Source organism: Rhizomucor pusillus, assembly GCF_041956525.1.
Source record: "Rhizomucor pusillus strain CBS 183.67 unplaced genomic scaffold VTP01scaffold_7, whole genome shotgun sequence".
In the NCBI taxonomy this organism is placed as follows: domain Eukaryota; kingdom Fungi; phylum Mucoromycota; class Mucoromycetes; order Mucorales; family Lichtheimiaceae; genus Rhizomucor; species Rhizomucor pusillus.
Window position 1 is genome coordinate 625,195 of NW_027192149.1, and position 14,172 is coordinate 639,366.

General features: G+C 44.7%; 7 protein-coding genes across 7 annotated transcripts; 5 read left to right on the forward strand and 2 right to left on the reverse strand.

Moving 5' to 3' along the window:
- Window positions 1-343: 343 nt before the first annotated feature.
- On the forward strand, window positions 344-2,218 carry VTP01DRAFT_9717 (uncharacterized protein; the record flags this gene model as incomplete). Its single annotated transcript, XM_069388973.1, has 7 exons — window positions 344-468; window positions 556-636; window positions 698-887; window positions 946-1,041; window positions 1,098-1,239; window positions 1,301-1,911; window positions 1,970-2,218. 7 exons carry the CDS (start codon window positions 344-346, stop codon window positions 2,216-2,218), a joined length of 1,494 nt encoding a protein of 497 aa, XP_069240136.1.
- Window positions 2,219-2,423: 205 nt separating this feature from the next.
- On the reverse strand, window positions 2,424-3,919 carry VTP01DRAFT_9718 (uncharacterized protein; the record flags this gene model as incomplete). Its single annotated transcript, XM_069388974.1, has 9 exons — window positions 2,424-2,452; window positions 2,519-2,658; window positions 2,723-2,858; window positions 2,921-3,093; window positions 3,158-3,267; window positions 3,322-3,468; window positions 3,531-3,702; window positions 3,767-3,824; window positions 3,895-3,919. 9 exons carry the CDS (start codon window positions 3,917-3,919, stop codon window positions 2,424-2,426), a joined length of 990 nt encoding a protein of 329 aa, XP_069240137.1.
- Window positions 3,920-5,933: 2,014 nt separating this feature from the next.
- VTP01DRAFT_9719 (uncharacterized protein) lies at window positions 5,934-6,652 on the forward strand (the record flags this gene model as incomplete). Its single annotated transcript, XM_069388975.1, has 3 exons — window positions 5,934-5,966; window positions 6,379-6,528; window positions 6,599-6,652. 3 exons carry the CDS (start codon window positions 5,934-5,936, stop codon window positions 6,650-6,652), a joined length of 237 nt encoding a protein of 78 aa, XP_069240138.1.
- Window positions 6,653-6,695: 43 nt separating this feature from the next.
- On the forward strand, window positions 6,696-8,263 carry VTP01DRAFT_9720 (uncharacterized protein; the record flags this gene model as incomplete). The annotated part of the gene is made up of 2 exons (XM_069388977.1): window positions 6,696-7,845; window positions 7,917-8,263. The coding sequence occupies 2 exons, from the start codon at window positions 6,696-6,698 to the stop codon at window positions 8,261-8,263; spliced, it is 1,497 nt and encodes a 498-aa protein (XP_069240139.1).
- A 295-nt stretch (window positions 8,264-8,558) lies between these two features.
- Window positions 8,559-8,921, forward strand: VTP01DRAFT_9721 (uncharacterized protein; the record flags this gene model as incomplete). Its single annotated transcript, XM_069388978.1, has 2 exons — window positions 8,559-8,696; window positions 8,757-8,921. 2 exons carry the CDS (start codon window positions 8,559-8,561, stop codon window positions 8,919-8,921), a joined length of 303 nt encoding a protein of 100 aa, XP_069240140.1.
- A 1,376-nt stretch (window positions 8,922-10,297) lies between these two features.
- Window positions 10,298-12,589, forward strand: VTP01DRAFT_9722 (uncharacterized protein; the record flags this gene model as incomplete). Its single annotated transcript, XM_069388979.1, has 8 exons — window positions 10,298-10,924; window positions 10,999-11,145; window positions 11,217-11,271; window positions 11,336-11,412; window positions 11,490-11,802; window positions 11,868-11,969; window positions 12,049-12,147; window positions 12,210-12,589. 8 exons carry the CDS (start codon window positions 10,298-10,300, stop codon window positions 12,587-12,589), a joined length of 1,800 nt encoding a protein of 599 aa, XP_069240141.1.
- Window positions 12,590-12,933: 344 nt separating this feature from the next.
- Window positions 12,934-13,745, reverse strand: VTP01DRAFT_9723 (uncharacterized protein; the record flags this gene model as incomplete). Its single annotated transcript, XM_069388980.1, has 3 exons — window positions 12,934-13,111; window positions 13,415-13,572; window positions 13,644-13,745. The coding sequence occupies 3 exons, from the start codon at window positions 13,743-13,745 to the stop codon at window positions 12,934-12,936; spliced, it is 438 nt and encodes a 145-aa protein (XP_069240142.1).
- Window positions 13,746-14,172: the final 427 nt, after the last annotated feature.

Sequence of the window (14,172 nt, forward strand, 5' to 3'; positions counted from 1 at the left end):
ACGATGCGTGGTCCCCGCCGCTGGTATTCTTTTGTTTATGCTGTCCTGAACTCTGTTATTCTCCTCAAGCAGCAAGGAAGAATAAAGAAGAAGGTAAGCACATAAAGTTGAATTGTATCCCAAGCCGAGTAACGCAGTACGGGGTTCTATCATTTTACTTTGAGCATTTATATCCGAAATGTTTTCAAGGGAAACAAAGAGAAACAAGTGATGACAGTTCCGACGATTTGTCGCATTGGAGCGGAACGAGCGGAACGAAAAACCAAGTAGATCATCTACATGGAATTAATGACTCAGATCCGCCCTTATTCGATACAGACACGAGAGGAGGAGGGGGACCAGCATGCATACCTCGACATTGTCGTCCCAACTTCGTGAAAATGCCACCGACCTGCCGTGGGTTGTACAAAAGTTTGGAGGAACGAGCGTCGGCAAGTTTCTCGAAACGATCGCATCCACGATCGTCTCGTAAGTTGTTCTTGTTCCTCCACGAATGCACGGGCCCTCAGTGGGCCTTCTTGACATATACACAAACACACTCACTTCTATATACAGGTCATACCTCGAGAAAAACCGAGTCGTCGTTGTGTGCTCGGCTCGAAGCGGCGAGACAAAGGAGAAGGGTACAACCAACAGGTAATAAAGAAAGAAAGAAAGAATACAGCAAAGACCGGAAAGAGTAACGATTTGATGGAAGGTTGCTGCGAGCTGCAAAGGAAGCATTGACGGACGGATCGGATAAACATCTCGAGATTGTCAAGGAAATTACAGAGGATCATTTGCAAGCGGCAAAAGCTGTCATCAAAGACCCCGAAACTCTGCAACAAACGCAGCAACAAATTGAAAAGGATTGCCGAAAGCTTCGATCCTTCTTGCAAGCAGCAGAGGTACATCTTGTTGTATGGGTATGTAATTTGTGGAATATTCTTAACATGGCATTTAAAGATCATTGACGAAATATCGCCGCGATCTCGGGATATCATTGTTGGAATTGGCGAGAAACTTTCTTGTACGATTGCAGCAGCTGTGCTCAAGGATAAGGTAATATCCATGATGTGTTATGCTGCGATGTCCTTGCGCTGAGCCCCAATTTCCAGGGCATTGACAGTCAGTTGGTCGTACTTGGCGACATTGTTGACAAGGAATTTTCGGTGCTTGATCAGGAGTTTTATGACTATTTATCCAAAAAGATTGGAAAGATCATTCAAGACTGTGGAAACAAAGTGCCTGTCTTGACCGGTAATGACCAGTACCAAAGATCAACTATGCATTTAAATGCTAATAATTGGCATTTTGCTAGGATTCTTTGGCAATGTTCCCGGCAGTCTCTTGAATACCATTGGTCGTGGATACACGGACCTGTGTGCAGCGTTGGCAGCCGTGGGCGTAGGTGCTCAAGAACTACAGATTTGGAAAGAAGTGGATGGTGTATTTACCGCTGATCCTCGGAAAATCCCCAATGCTCGCCATCTACGGATCATCACGCCTGAAGAAGCAGCAGAGTTGACTTACTATGGATCTGAAGTTATCCACCCGTTCACTATGGAACAAGTCATCCGGGCCAAGATTCCTATCCGTATCAAAAACGTAGAAAACCCTGCAGGCACAGGCACTGTTATATTTCCTGAAGAACAGCAAAAGCAAATTCTTCACAGCAATGTCACTTGCCAGACACATCGACACCCAACAGCCGTTACCATCAAGGACAATATCTGTATCCTCAATGTACATTCGAACCGAAAAAGCGTCAGCCATGGTTTCCTTGCCAAAATATTTGCAACCCTGGACGAACACGGTATTGTCGTGGACCTCATCTCGACGTCCGAAGTCCACGTGTCAATGGCTTTAGGCGCGGATGCTGTCCAAAGCAGTCTTGACAAGGCCATCAGTGAGCTGGAAGCATTGGGAACGGTATGTTCTGAAAAGGTTTAAAGCCGATCAGTCTGCGGGATTACTTACAGTTGTTCAGGTCGATGTCATTCACAACATGGCTATCCTTTCTCTGGTTGGCAAGCACATGAAAAACACAATCGGCACTGCGGGCAAAATGTTTATGGCACTTGCAAAGGCAGGTGTCAACATTGAAGTCATCTCGCAAGGCGCTTCCGAGATAAACATCTCTTGCGTCGTTGCCGAAGACAAAGCATTGTTTGCCATGAAAGCTATCCATCAATGCTTACTATCGCTGGAGGCTGAAGAAGATGCCCATTCGTTATGATGTACTGCAAGAAGGCACTCTCCATATCCGTTTCAACAACCTTAACCACACGCATATCATCCTCAAACGTATTCAATCTTTACCTCCATCTCCCCTTATCCGCCCACCTTTTACATTTTACTATATGCAATAGATAGTTCAACACGCTTTAGAAACAATAAGGAAAAAAAGTTTTTGATTTCTTCTGCCATCCAATGTCGAGTCTTTATTCTAATTGTAAAACTAGACCTGTGCCTGTAATTGTAGCAATTTAGTATAACATCTATGTTGCCAAAAAGTTTTCTCTCTTTCTCTTCTTACCATCCAATCCGTTGTAGTAGAACCAATTCTGGATGGGGAGTTCCTTGGCAGACAGGACTTTGATGATCTCCTGAGCCAGTACGCCACCGACAATGGCAGCTACGGGCGCCATTTCGGTATCGTACAGGGATATAAAGTTGCTAGTAGAAACCGGTACATTCTTTTTAACAATACATAGCTAAATATCCAAAAGATGCTGCTTACTTGATCAATTCATCATCCAGTTTGCTAGGATCATTCACACCCATTTCTCCAAGGTATCGAGCTTTGTTTTCTAGCAATGTCGATACATCATCCCGTGTCGGTTTCCGCCCATGTTGCTGTTGGAATCTCATCCAGACTATATACCGCGAGTTGAACAGTTAATCTCGCAATAAATATCAAAAGAGAGTCTATGCTTACTGTGTATCATGAAACTCAATTGGGGTGTCTGCCGCCGTAACTTTCGTAATTCTTTCTCTGTCCATGTCTTTTTTAGCGAGTCTCGGAGGCCCACGTAACTTTCGACACGAGAATTTCGGATAATGGTGGGCTCTTGTCCAGATTTTGGATCTGTTGGCATTTGTTTCCGTTCTCTAAGAGTAGAGCATGTTACAAGACATGGTGTTGTCGCATTATCGCAACCGGTTACGAACATACTCAATATAAGAATGGCTCTTCAAGTCGCAGAATATGTATCCGAACCATCCAAATGCATCTGCTGTGTAAAAGGGTTTGCCGGCATTTCGTCTTAGCTCATTGATCCGTACCTAATTATGATATCTCAGTATTTGTTCAAATACAGCCTGGGATTATATACTAACGGCAACGTCGAGATCCTTATGAACAAGACATACAATGTCGAACTCGAGAAAGTACGCATCGGGTTTATCGTTGATATTTTCTTGGTCTACAACCACATCTACGCGCGGATTCAAAGACTGGATAGCCGGAGCGGACGCCACTGCTCGCTAAGATATATATACGTGTCAGTTAAGAGATAGAAAAAAAAGCAGATCATTATGCTACCAACGTTCTTGCCGATGTCGCTATCGCTAAGAAAAAACTGAGCACCAAGGTCCTCTTCGGTTACGATCTCGTGATCCAGGATCGTGATGCTTCCGATACCCGCGAGCGCGAGATTCTTGCAAACTTCGTTGCTCAATGCTCGCAATCCAGCAACCAGCACGTTCGCGTCGCGAATTCTACGTTGGACGGGATAGTTAGCTAATGCTTTCTGTGAGTGTGTATGCGCGTTCCGTCGCTTGCCTTTGCTGAGCAGCGAGACCCCACAGGCGGATCTGTCGATCGTACAATACCGCTTCGTCTAGTTTTTTTGTACGTCCTGGTAAGTCGCGATTTTCTCACTGCACGAGTGTGTGATTCAAAAAGGGCACCTTGCGTGATTCCCTCTGTAGACATATCGTAAACAGCAGAAAACGACGAAGATGCGCGCGACCCGAAGTCCGCCATCATGCAAATTTCATGAATTGCCCAAAACTATATGATTTTTGCTAAAAATCGCTTCCTTGTATCCATGTACTTGAGATATATTTAAGTCATTGGACTGTACTTGATGGAATGCTGTTTATGCGCATAGCAAAGAGTTGTACTTTTCAGTATTCATGCGAAGTGTGATATGCACTTACGAATTAGTATATGCTAATTTCTATACCCAGAGAGTTCTAGCTGCAAATATTCGCTATGCCATTCAACTACGCATCGATCCAAAAACTAGAAAGTTGGGATTAAAAATAACCACGTCCTCACACTAGAGCAATGATGCGCTCTTCTCTCTTAAAATGGCAGGATTTTTCCCTTCAGCTATCGGAAGCAAATGATTTCGTTGGTTCGATGGCAGAAATAAGATTGCTCGCAAATTCGTTTAGTTATTGAAACGATGATAAGGACGATTTTAGAAACACTCCACTAGCTGCAGATGACGAACCGCAGTAAGGCAACGACTAAACGGCTAGTTGTAGCTGGCGGTCGGCGGCGGCAAAATCGTGGTCGCTATCCAATCTGAGCATTTTTGCTTCAATTTGTGACACCCCATCTTGTTTCTCAGAAAAAAGGTCCAGCAGCCTTGTCGAGGCCCGGGAAAATGCACACCGTGTTACGTTGTAACACACACGTAAAAAGTTACCGTTTAAAGGGGAGGGTTCGCCACACTTGTCTTTCCGCGTGTGTTTGTCTGTGTGCGCCACTTGAGGCCCAGGCAGGGTTGGGGTTGCTCCATTCGAGAACCAGCTTTGTAGTTCTAGCCCTCCAACTATTGATGCCGATCAATATCCCTCGTGTGCAATTTTCTGGTTCCATTATTTTCTACTGACTATTGTGATTTTATGAACGCGCATGTGCGCCGCCTGGACATAAACAACAGGCAGTAGCAGATGGAAAACAGAGAAATAAAACGTAAACAATCGATCAATCAGCACGCGAGACATAAACACCTGCCTTTCGAGGTTAACTCGCGAATGCTAGCTGCCTACTACGCCGTACCTAACAACGTATATATACATGCGTATATTCTTGTTTACGTACGTATCACCTGGGCATCCAGTGCGTGTGTGTGCACATTAATCCTTGTTGTGTAACGATAAGGCGAGGTAGCACAATACTGAAAAAAGAAATTTGCCTTTCCATTAGATGGTTAGTCGCAGATGCGGTTTCATGAATTGGTAAGGCAAAAGCCGCCAGGATGATGGTGGCTGATGTGCCAAGACAATCATTGAGCATCCAGAGGCAAGGAAGCCAAGTTAGTGACGATATCAGAGTAGCCCTTTATTTTTTTCTGACCCTCAGTATTTGCATAGCGGGCGTTGAAATAGTAAAGGGATCGACTGGTGCGTTGCAGTTCTCGGCATGCAAAGAACTGTGGCTAGGGCGGTCCTGACCGCGGCTGTTGGAAAGGATATCCGCTGCTGCAATCTCTCTTTTTTGGGGGTGGTTGGCAAATTCAGGAAGAAGGCAATGAAGTAAGTAACGAACCAGGGCCGCCGCCTACTAGGAACATCCCAACTTGAAAATTGACGATGTATTGGTTGTAGAAATGGAAGCGTTAGTCTTTCCTATGCTTTTCAAAGCCGTCCTGTTGATGGCGACTAATAGGCAAAGAGCTGGACATTGTCATCATAAATTGCATTATCCGATCCGGGCATCTACTTCCGACTATACAGAAACAATGATTTACTACACGCTTTGACGCTCAAGAGTTTACAGACAGTGTGAGTATATGCCGTGTCTCCTTTTGTTTTCCTCGCCTTTCAATAAGTTGCTGTTGCTCTCTTTCCATTGGTGCATCTTCCTTGCCAAATTCTTATTGTTATTCTTGAGTGACACCTCTGGCTGACACCGTTGCTTGCTTTGATTATTGTCATTAAGGAAGCTAAAAGCACTCCCCGTGTACCGGGCCCGTACTTTTCTAAGATACGACATGGTTCATGAATCGCTAGATTTTGATTCCCAGGTACCGTTGCAAGATATGATCTTTTCTACTGTTTTCCGTGCCTTGCAGCTTATTTTTCCTTTTCGTTTTCTGCAAGCGCCTTCTACTAATTATGTTTACGCTTGTACCTGAAATCGTCTAGTTTGAATTGTATGTACACTATTTATTTTCAAACGCGAGTTTACATGTTGAAATAGATAGAAGCGGTCAATCATCCTTGTCCTACATTTATGTAAAAGTGCTGTGCGACGGTCTTGGAAGACCCCCAAAGGGTTCATGTCCAGAAGCATAAGGAGTAACTAATTATAAGTCTAGTCTGAGATGGTAATGGCCAATTGTGTGTGTTCTGCTGCTCAACTGTTACATTCATTTTGATGACCATCCAATCGCCATCGCCCCTGTAATAGCTCTTTAAAACTCCCTTCATCCGTAGCTTGATCTTTTCCTTTTGCAAATTTACATTCATTTCTTTTCGACTTTTTCCGGCATCTCCCCTAGCGCTCCTTTTCTTTCTTTTCCTCTTTCTTTCTCCAACTGCTATAGACAATCCGAGGCACCGCAAAAGAATCGAGAAATAGGAAGCGTATGTAAACAAAAGCTTACCACATTTGATGTTACTGCTTTTTTTAACACTTTGTACGCGACATTGCTAGCCCTCTCCACCATCGATTGATACTTCTCCCCCAGCAACCCTTGCCAATCCTTGATTTTCTATCGATTGTAGTCTAATCGACATATACACACAGCACGATGCGCTCTACCATTCTTTGCTTGGCCACGCTTGCCCAGCTTGCACTCACAGCCTTTGCTGCTGAACCGGAACCCTACAAAATCCCTCTTTACCGCCGCACCAGCGATGGTGTCGTCACCGCTGCTGCCGAGGCTCTTGAAAATGGAGTTCTCGCCGGCAAAGTGCAAATTGGCACCCCACCTCAGGAATTTACGCTCGTCTTTGATACGACTACAGGTTACTCCTGGGTTCGGGGCTCTCGATGCAAGTCCGAAAACTGCTTGGATCGTTGCACATACTACGCTCGTCGTTCGAAGACCTCTGTCCCAACCGGCGAGAAATTTTCGGTGGACTACGGGGACGAATGCGTCGACACTCACGTCTACATCGACACTGTCTCTTTCAACGGCTTGACCGTCCACGACATGCCTTTCGGCGGCGCTTACCGTATGAGCGGATTCGATAAGGGCTTCGATGGCTATCTTGGTCTCGGTCGCGCTGTCGACTTTAACAAGACCAAGATCCACGGAGGTCAGCTCCAGAAACGTGACGCCAACATGGCTTCTTCAGCTTTCGTTCCCAACGCTTACCAACAGGGTAGCGGTATCCAGAGCTCTCAATTTGGTTTCTACACTACTTCCGACTCTAGCGGTTTCAACCAGGACGGCACTAACACTGGCGGTAACACCAACACCGGCGGCGCCACCACTAACACCGGCGACAATACCAACACTGGCGGCACCACCGGTACCACTCCCAGTGGCTCGACCAACGGCACTGTTCCCGCTGCCAGCAGCGGCGCTGTTCCTCAAAGCTCTGCAGCTGCCTCTCCAGTTCCCAGCAGCGGCACTACCACTGGCCAACCCGCCACCACTGACAATAGCGGTAACAATGGCGGCCAGGTCACTTCTGGCGGTTTTGGTTTCCAGAAGCGTACCAACAAGGAAGAGCCCGCTGGTTACTTGATTTTGGGTGGTGTTGACAAGAGCCTGATTAAGGGCGATATGGAATATATCCCTTTGGCCGATCCCGTAGAGGGCTCTACCAGAAACTGGGACGTTTGCATCAAGGATGCCAACTTCGACAATGTTCTTAACATCAAGCAGAAGCACATGGCTATCGCCGTTATCAGCTCCTCGACCAACTACATTACCATGCCTTCTGACCAAGGTACTGTGTTAAAATATCGTATCTCTTTTTCACCTGCATCAGTGTGTTGCTAACTCCATTTTATCAAATAGCTGATCTCTTTGAGGAAGCCTTTGGTCTTAAGTACGAACATTCTCGAAAGACCTATGCTGTCAAGTGCTCCGAGATCAAGAACTTGCCTACCTTGAAGCTCACCCTTGAAGACCACATTGTCGAGTTGCCGCCCAAGTACTGGACTACCGAGGTCGATGCTGACCGTGATTGCTGCCGCACTCTTATCAAGCGTGGTGACTCTGAACGCGACTGGATTCTCGGCAACGCTTTTGTCAATGCTTTCTACACCAGCTTCGATCCGGACAACGAGGCCATCGGTATCGCCATCAAGAAGGACTCAAAGGACGATGGCTTGAAAGTGTACCGAAAATCCCACCACCACTAAATAACCTTTAGAAGGGCAGAGCGCTTCTTATTCTCTTTTTTCTTTTTTTTTGTCAATTTTCTTACTTTCCCTCACACTCAAAGACCGTCCTTTTCCCAATGTTTTCTACTGTTGTTCTCTCTCAGGAAAAAAAGACAAACAAGCAACTCTATATTTAATTCTTCACATCAAAAAGAAAGGAAAGAAAGAAAGTAACAAGAAAAGGGAAAATCACCCTTGTACTTTACTTGAGCGTGTCTCTCCATCTATACAAGTACATTTCTTTTTTATCCATTATTTGGCTCTTTTCTTTGCAATGTCAGATCATGGTCATCAGCAACGTGCCAGCATTCCGATCGATACGGAGCTAGTAAATGATCTCCAACGCAGAGCTACAGAGCTGTCGCAGAGCTTTGCTAAAGCGGTAGAGAATCTACAGCAGCAAATGACACAGGTCGAGAAAGAGGCAGCATTGAACCACAAGGGTCATGCTAACCATGTGTGGGTATAGTAGATGGCAAACTCAACTGCTGAGGCGAGCCTCGCATATACCCTGTCCGCTGAAGCATACGCTGACGAAATCGAGAAATGTACAAAAAATACCGTACGACTGATCACCGAGTGCGACGAGCTCGACAAGGATTTTGTGCAGCTGCAAACGCTTGCGAAAGAAATGTAAAATGCTGCTACAGTATGCATGTGATTTGCATAAAATATTCATTCAAGAAACAATATTTAGCAAAACTATCAACAAGGCACTGGATCAACTACAGTCAGCAATTCGGTGATCCATCGTCTCCTTATCAACTTCGTAAAAAACAAAAAAAAAAATATACATGTTCGATGGAGAGGACTATACAATTGTTTATTATTATGCAAATACACGTCGTTGTGAGGGCCGTTTGCAAAAGGGGTAGACGTTGTTTGTTAAATATTCTAGTACTCGCGAGCGTCTGGTAGCAGCGACCCGAACATAAAGCCGGGACTGTCTGCTGCCTCACTGTTTTGCGCACATGGTCACCACGCACGGATAGCATGCGTCTCCACCTGCTCCTCAAAACGAGGACAATGCAGCTTGAAGTAAACCAGCATCCTCAAAGTGGATGGACGTTTTCAAACAGATAGAACGGAAGAGTTTGCATGTCAGGAAGGGTGCTCGTGCGAACTCGGATGGATTACCAGCTCACATTTGAATTTATACACAATTGGTTCATTCTAGGGAGTTCGACCAGGAAAAACTTTTGCACCTTAAATGCATATTCTAATTTCTTCGCTGCTACGTGCGTGTGTTTTGAAAAGCAAAGCGGCAAAAGGGGCTGATGATGGCCTGTTTATGTAGTTTTTTCGGGTACTAACATGCATTCATGCTGAACTGCGCGGATGGCACAACTTTTGCGGTCGTGGATAGTTAGCATAACGACCAGCTTCAATAGCCTGGGAGTATCTAGGCTTTTCCCTTCTCTAACACGAAAACACGCATGCACAGATCCATAGATTGACCCTTCCCCCGCTGGTGCATGCTTCTCCATAGAACTAAAAGGATGATGTCTGCATTTGCAAGAACGACTTGGCTTTGTAAATTGGCAGAAAACCGGGAACATGGTTGTTACTACTATTTTGACACCTTTAAAAATGTCATCTACTGCCAAATAGAATATTATAAAGTATACAAGATGAATGAATACAAAACGACTTCCGTCGTGAGTGAATCATGCAAACCAAGCACCGGGAAGAAGACCGGATTCGAGCAATGAATATAACGATGATGTCGGCTAACGGGGGTTCCATTCATTCATGAATTGAATTCATCCGGTTCGAATTCTCACTTAAAACAGAACTCCAACAGTATCTAGCGTCTTTCTTATTTCTTTTCTTCCTTTTCATCTATCTAAACTCTGCTTTTGTTTTTATTTTTTCCTTTAGCTTTTGGCACCCCTTCTTGTCTATCCTTTAGTGTGCAGGCTTCCTTGAGCAGCGTCCTTCCATTCATTAACGACACGAGCATAAAACGCGCACTCAATTTTACATTACCACGCACGCTAACTAGAAAGAAGTATGAAGAGCGACAAATCAACAACAGACTATTCTTTTCATCACTATCAACCGGATCGTCGCGACCAAGCGACAATGTCAACTATCGGTAACTCGAGCCACTCTCTACCGAATCCATTGAATCATAGTGCAGCTGCAGACAGCATTCCGTCAGTTGGAAACGACACAAGTGTATGGTTTCGACAGCCTCGACCGCTAGCTCGAACTGCATCCAGCTCTAGCCATCATACATCAGCATCTGCGACGACTGTGCCTTCAGAAGCGTCATCGGATGGAAGGAATACGAGCCACACTATCGTCGATCCAACACACATGTCTGTTATGGAACAAAAAGTGCAAGATGAAGAGGAAGGCGACGTAGCATCTCCAATATCCTCTTCTTCGTCGTCATCGCAAGCAGAGTTTCGGACATACCCGATTGCTTGGGTCGCCCTGTTCTTTCTCGTCATATTACGGTCGGCCGTCTCCATCTTTCAAAATACATTCAACCCGATCCCAAATGTGATAGCCAGCTACCTCAACGTCAATCTCACCGCCATCAACTGGCTCTACAATATCATGAGCATTGTCTACATTGTCATCAGCTTTGGAACCGGCTGGGCATTTGAAACGTTGGGCGTCAAAAAGTCAGTAAGTTGTTTGATAACTTTAAAATTTAAACTTTGCAAACATGAAAGTCATGTGAGATGCTAATGGCACCGAAGCTTATTGTTGCTGGCATATTGACGGCAGCTGGTTGTTGGATCCGATGGGTAGCTGTCAAGATCAATCCTCCTTCTTATGCTGTCATGATGATTGGTCAGGTTATTGCTTCGATTGGAAGCCCTCTGACACTTAACATCATGACCAAGGTGAATATCTTAAACCCGTATCCATGCATTTTAGAAAGGTAAAGCTAAATAGATTCATCTCCAATTAATAGTTCGCCACCGTCTGGTTCACAGAGAACAGACGGGCAACAGCCGGAATGTTCGTCGGTATGTATGCTCATCTGGGAAAGCAGTATATAAATTATTCGTTAACTTGCATACAACGATACAGCTTCGAACTATGGTGGTATCATTGCAATGTTTTTAATGCCGGCTGTGGCAACGGGCGAAAGCAAAATTGAGTTTACCGTAAGCAGCGTTTTGCCTACGTATGAAAAGAACAAAAGTAGAGTGCAAACTATTGACAACGATTCTTGTACTACCAGTTGATTCTAGTAGCAGCTATCTGCACAGCAGCTCTTGTTCCACATATATTTCTACCAGCAAAACCACCAGCTCCTCCATCTTTGGATTTGCAATCGCACCGAAGCCAAGATAAAGTGTCTGTTCTACAGAGCACCGTTGTCCTGTTCAAGAATGTGCACTTTTGGATCCTCTGTGGTATCCACGGGCTTAACATTGGTCTCAGCATTGCTTGGGGCGGTCTCACGAATCAAGCAATTACTCCGTACGGTTACTCTGATGCAGAATCAGGTAACATTGTTGCCGTCGGTATCTTTGCGGGTACCTTGGGTTGCTGTAAGTGGTCTATATCGTTGTCGACGAAATGTTCTATTCCATTGACGCACGAAATGTCTCGATAGTTGTCGCAGGCCCCATGTTAGATGCTACGAAGAGACATAAACTCTTTTTGAAGATGATGGCTCCGTTCATGTGTAGCACTTATGTTGCTCTAGTGTTCGTCGGTAAGGAAATACTGTTAGCACACCACCATATTTTTGCTATATGCAAGCCAAGAGTAACGCGGTGTTCGCTGTTGTATAGTCAGCAGAGATTCTTTTGCAGCCATATTATACGTTAATGCATTGAACCAGTTCTTTTTGGCATTCATGATCCCGGTTGTCATCGAATTAGGCGTTGAGGGTAATTAATTCATTCAACAGCAAAGCAAGGATTATATGTGGTAAATCTAACCGCTATTTTAGCAACATACCCTGTTCCTGAATCAATATCCACATCTGTCCTTTGGCAAGCAGCTCAAATCATTGGCTTCATCCTCGTCCTCGTTATGGACAAGTTTAGAAACCCTAACGGCGATCCTCCAAACAATATGTTCAGAGCGCTGATATTCCAGGCCGCTATTGCTGGTTTCTGCGTAGTATTAGCATTCATTTACAACGGTCCAATGCTGCGAACGCAAGCTTACGAGGAGGCAACAGCTGCAATGCACTTGAAGCGAGAAAAGGACATAAGATCAAGCACGACTCCAGCAGACCGTCCTCATCGAATGCGGCACAGATATCAAAACTCTTCGGAAACTATCAGAGTCATTGGCAACCCTGACGAGTTTGAGAAAACTGCATAATAATAATACATATATAGAACCTTTTTCTTTTTCCTTTTCCTTTCACTCGCCTTCATTACATATATTAAAAAATGCTTGCATACAAACGCAAACTGTAATACATTGCCAGTATTTAAAAAAACGATAACAATATCTGGATTGACCAAAGTAAATGGTAAATATCTGGATTCATGTTTTAGGGTTTTGAAATCAATTGTTTGGAATATATTCTCAAGAGGAAGAGATCGCTTGAAGATCCAGAGCTAGATGGGCTTGATTTATACAGGCATATGTTTTGAATAGATCATAAGTACTTGTGTATGGGTAATGTCTGCAGATATGATTTGAAGGGAAGAAAATCCTGTTTATTGTCCGTCAGTGTTTAAATGAGAGGCTGACAGACCGATTGTGCGATGCCTTCGCTGAGATGACCGCCGCGAGCTTTGCCAAGCATCAGTTTTCAGGTCAGCCGATTCCGAATGCTTGGATATTTTGCGGATTGATGGCGAGACTATATCTCGAAGATCGGCGCTTTTGGCTTCGCTGTTGAGATGTTCGTCTCGCAACTGCTTCAATACTGATAATGTTTTCTGCAGACAACCCAAAATTGCATTGATGTTGAGTTGTTACTATTCTTCTGAGGATATGATGGAATACATCGTGTTCGTTGTCGTTATTGTCGCTCGTTTGTTACTGCTAATTACGTGTTCGTCCATTTATCGGTCCGTGGAAGTTCGACGTGCGCAATGCTCAGTCTTCTTGGAGTTCGGTATAACTTTCATAGCAAAACACTGATAACGAAAACTACCTTTTTGAAATACAAAACGTCACCAGGCAGCCACGTACTCTCCAATGCTCCAAGTTTTGCAAAAAGTCTGGGACGTTGTTGACATAGATGTGGACAAGAACTCTTCTTTCTTTTCGAATTTCGGCAGCACAGCAACGTTATCTTTGCAGATCATTGGGAATGCGTTCTTTGCCTGGCAGGAGCCGGATGTACTCTCCTAGGTAGGAAATGACACATTCAGTATATGCATGAGGGATGGATACGTAGGTTTATAGTCTTGAGCTTAACTGAAGGATGGACGAAGTACAACCTAAGTTTTTGAAACATGCTGAAATTGGCCTTGGGGAAAGTCTCGGCCACAGAGCGCAACGTGCCTAATAGGCTGAACATCGCCTTGTGAAGGTCAAAACTCTTTTCGGTTTATGTTGCCTCGTCGTACGCTCGCCACGTTTCCAGTAGGTATACTTCCAGATCTCTTAGGCTTTGGAACCGGACCACAGCGTCTGCATGGTAGTCCTCGCGCTTTGTTGGCAGGATGAGTTTGCGACAATATGTACATTGACGTTAGGCGCTCTTCGCCGGGATATAGTACTGCTGTGACGCTAATATCGTCACTAACAAAGGCGACTGTCTTCTCCATACATGGCCAAATACAATAATAACTGTACATAACCTTGGAATGGCCAAGGTCAGCCAAGGAATCTTGCTATCTGCAGACGCACTTTTGCATGTCCTCTCCAAACACCCCAAATCATGCTGAGGACCTACGTATCTAAGGAAATAGCGTGCGTGTGCCAGCTGCATCCACTACAACAGC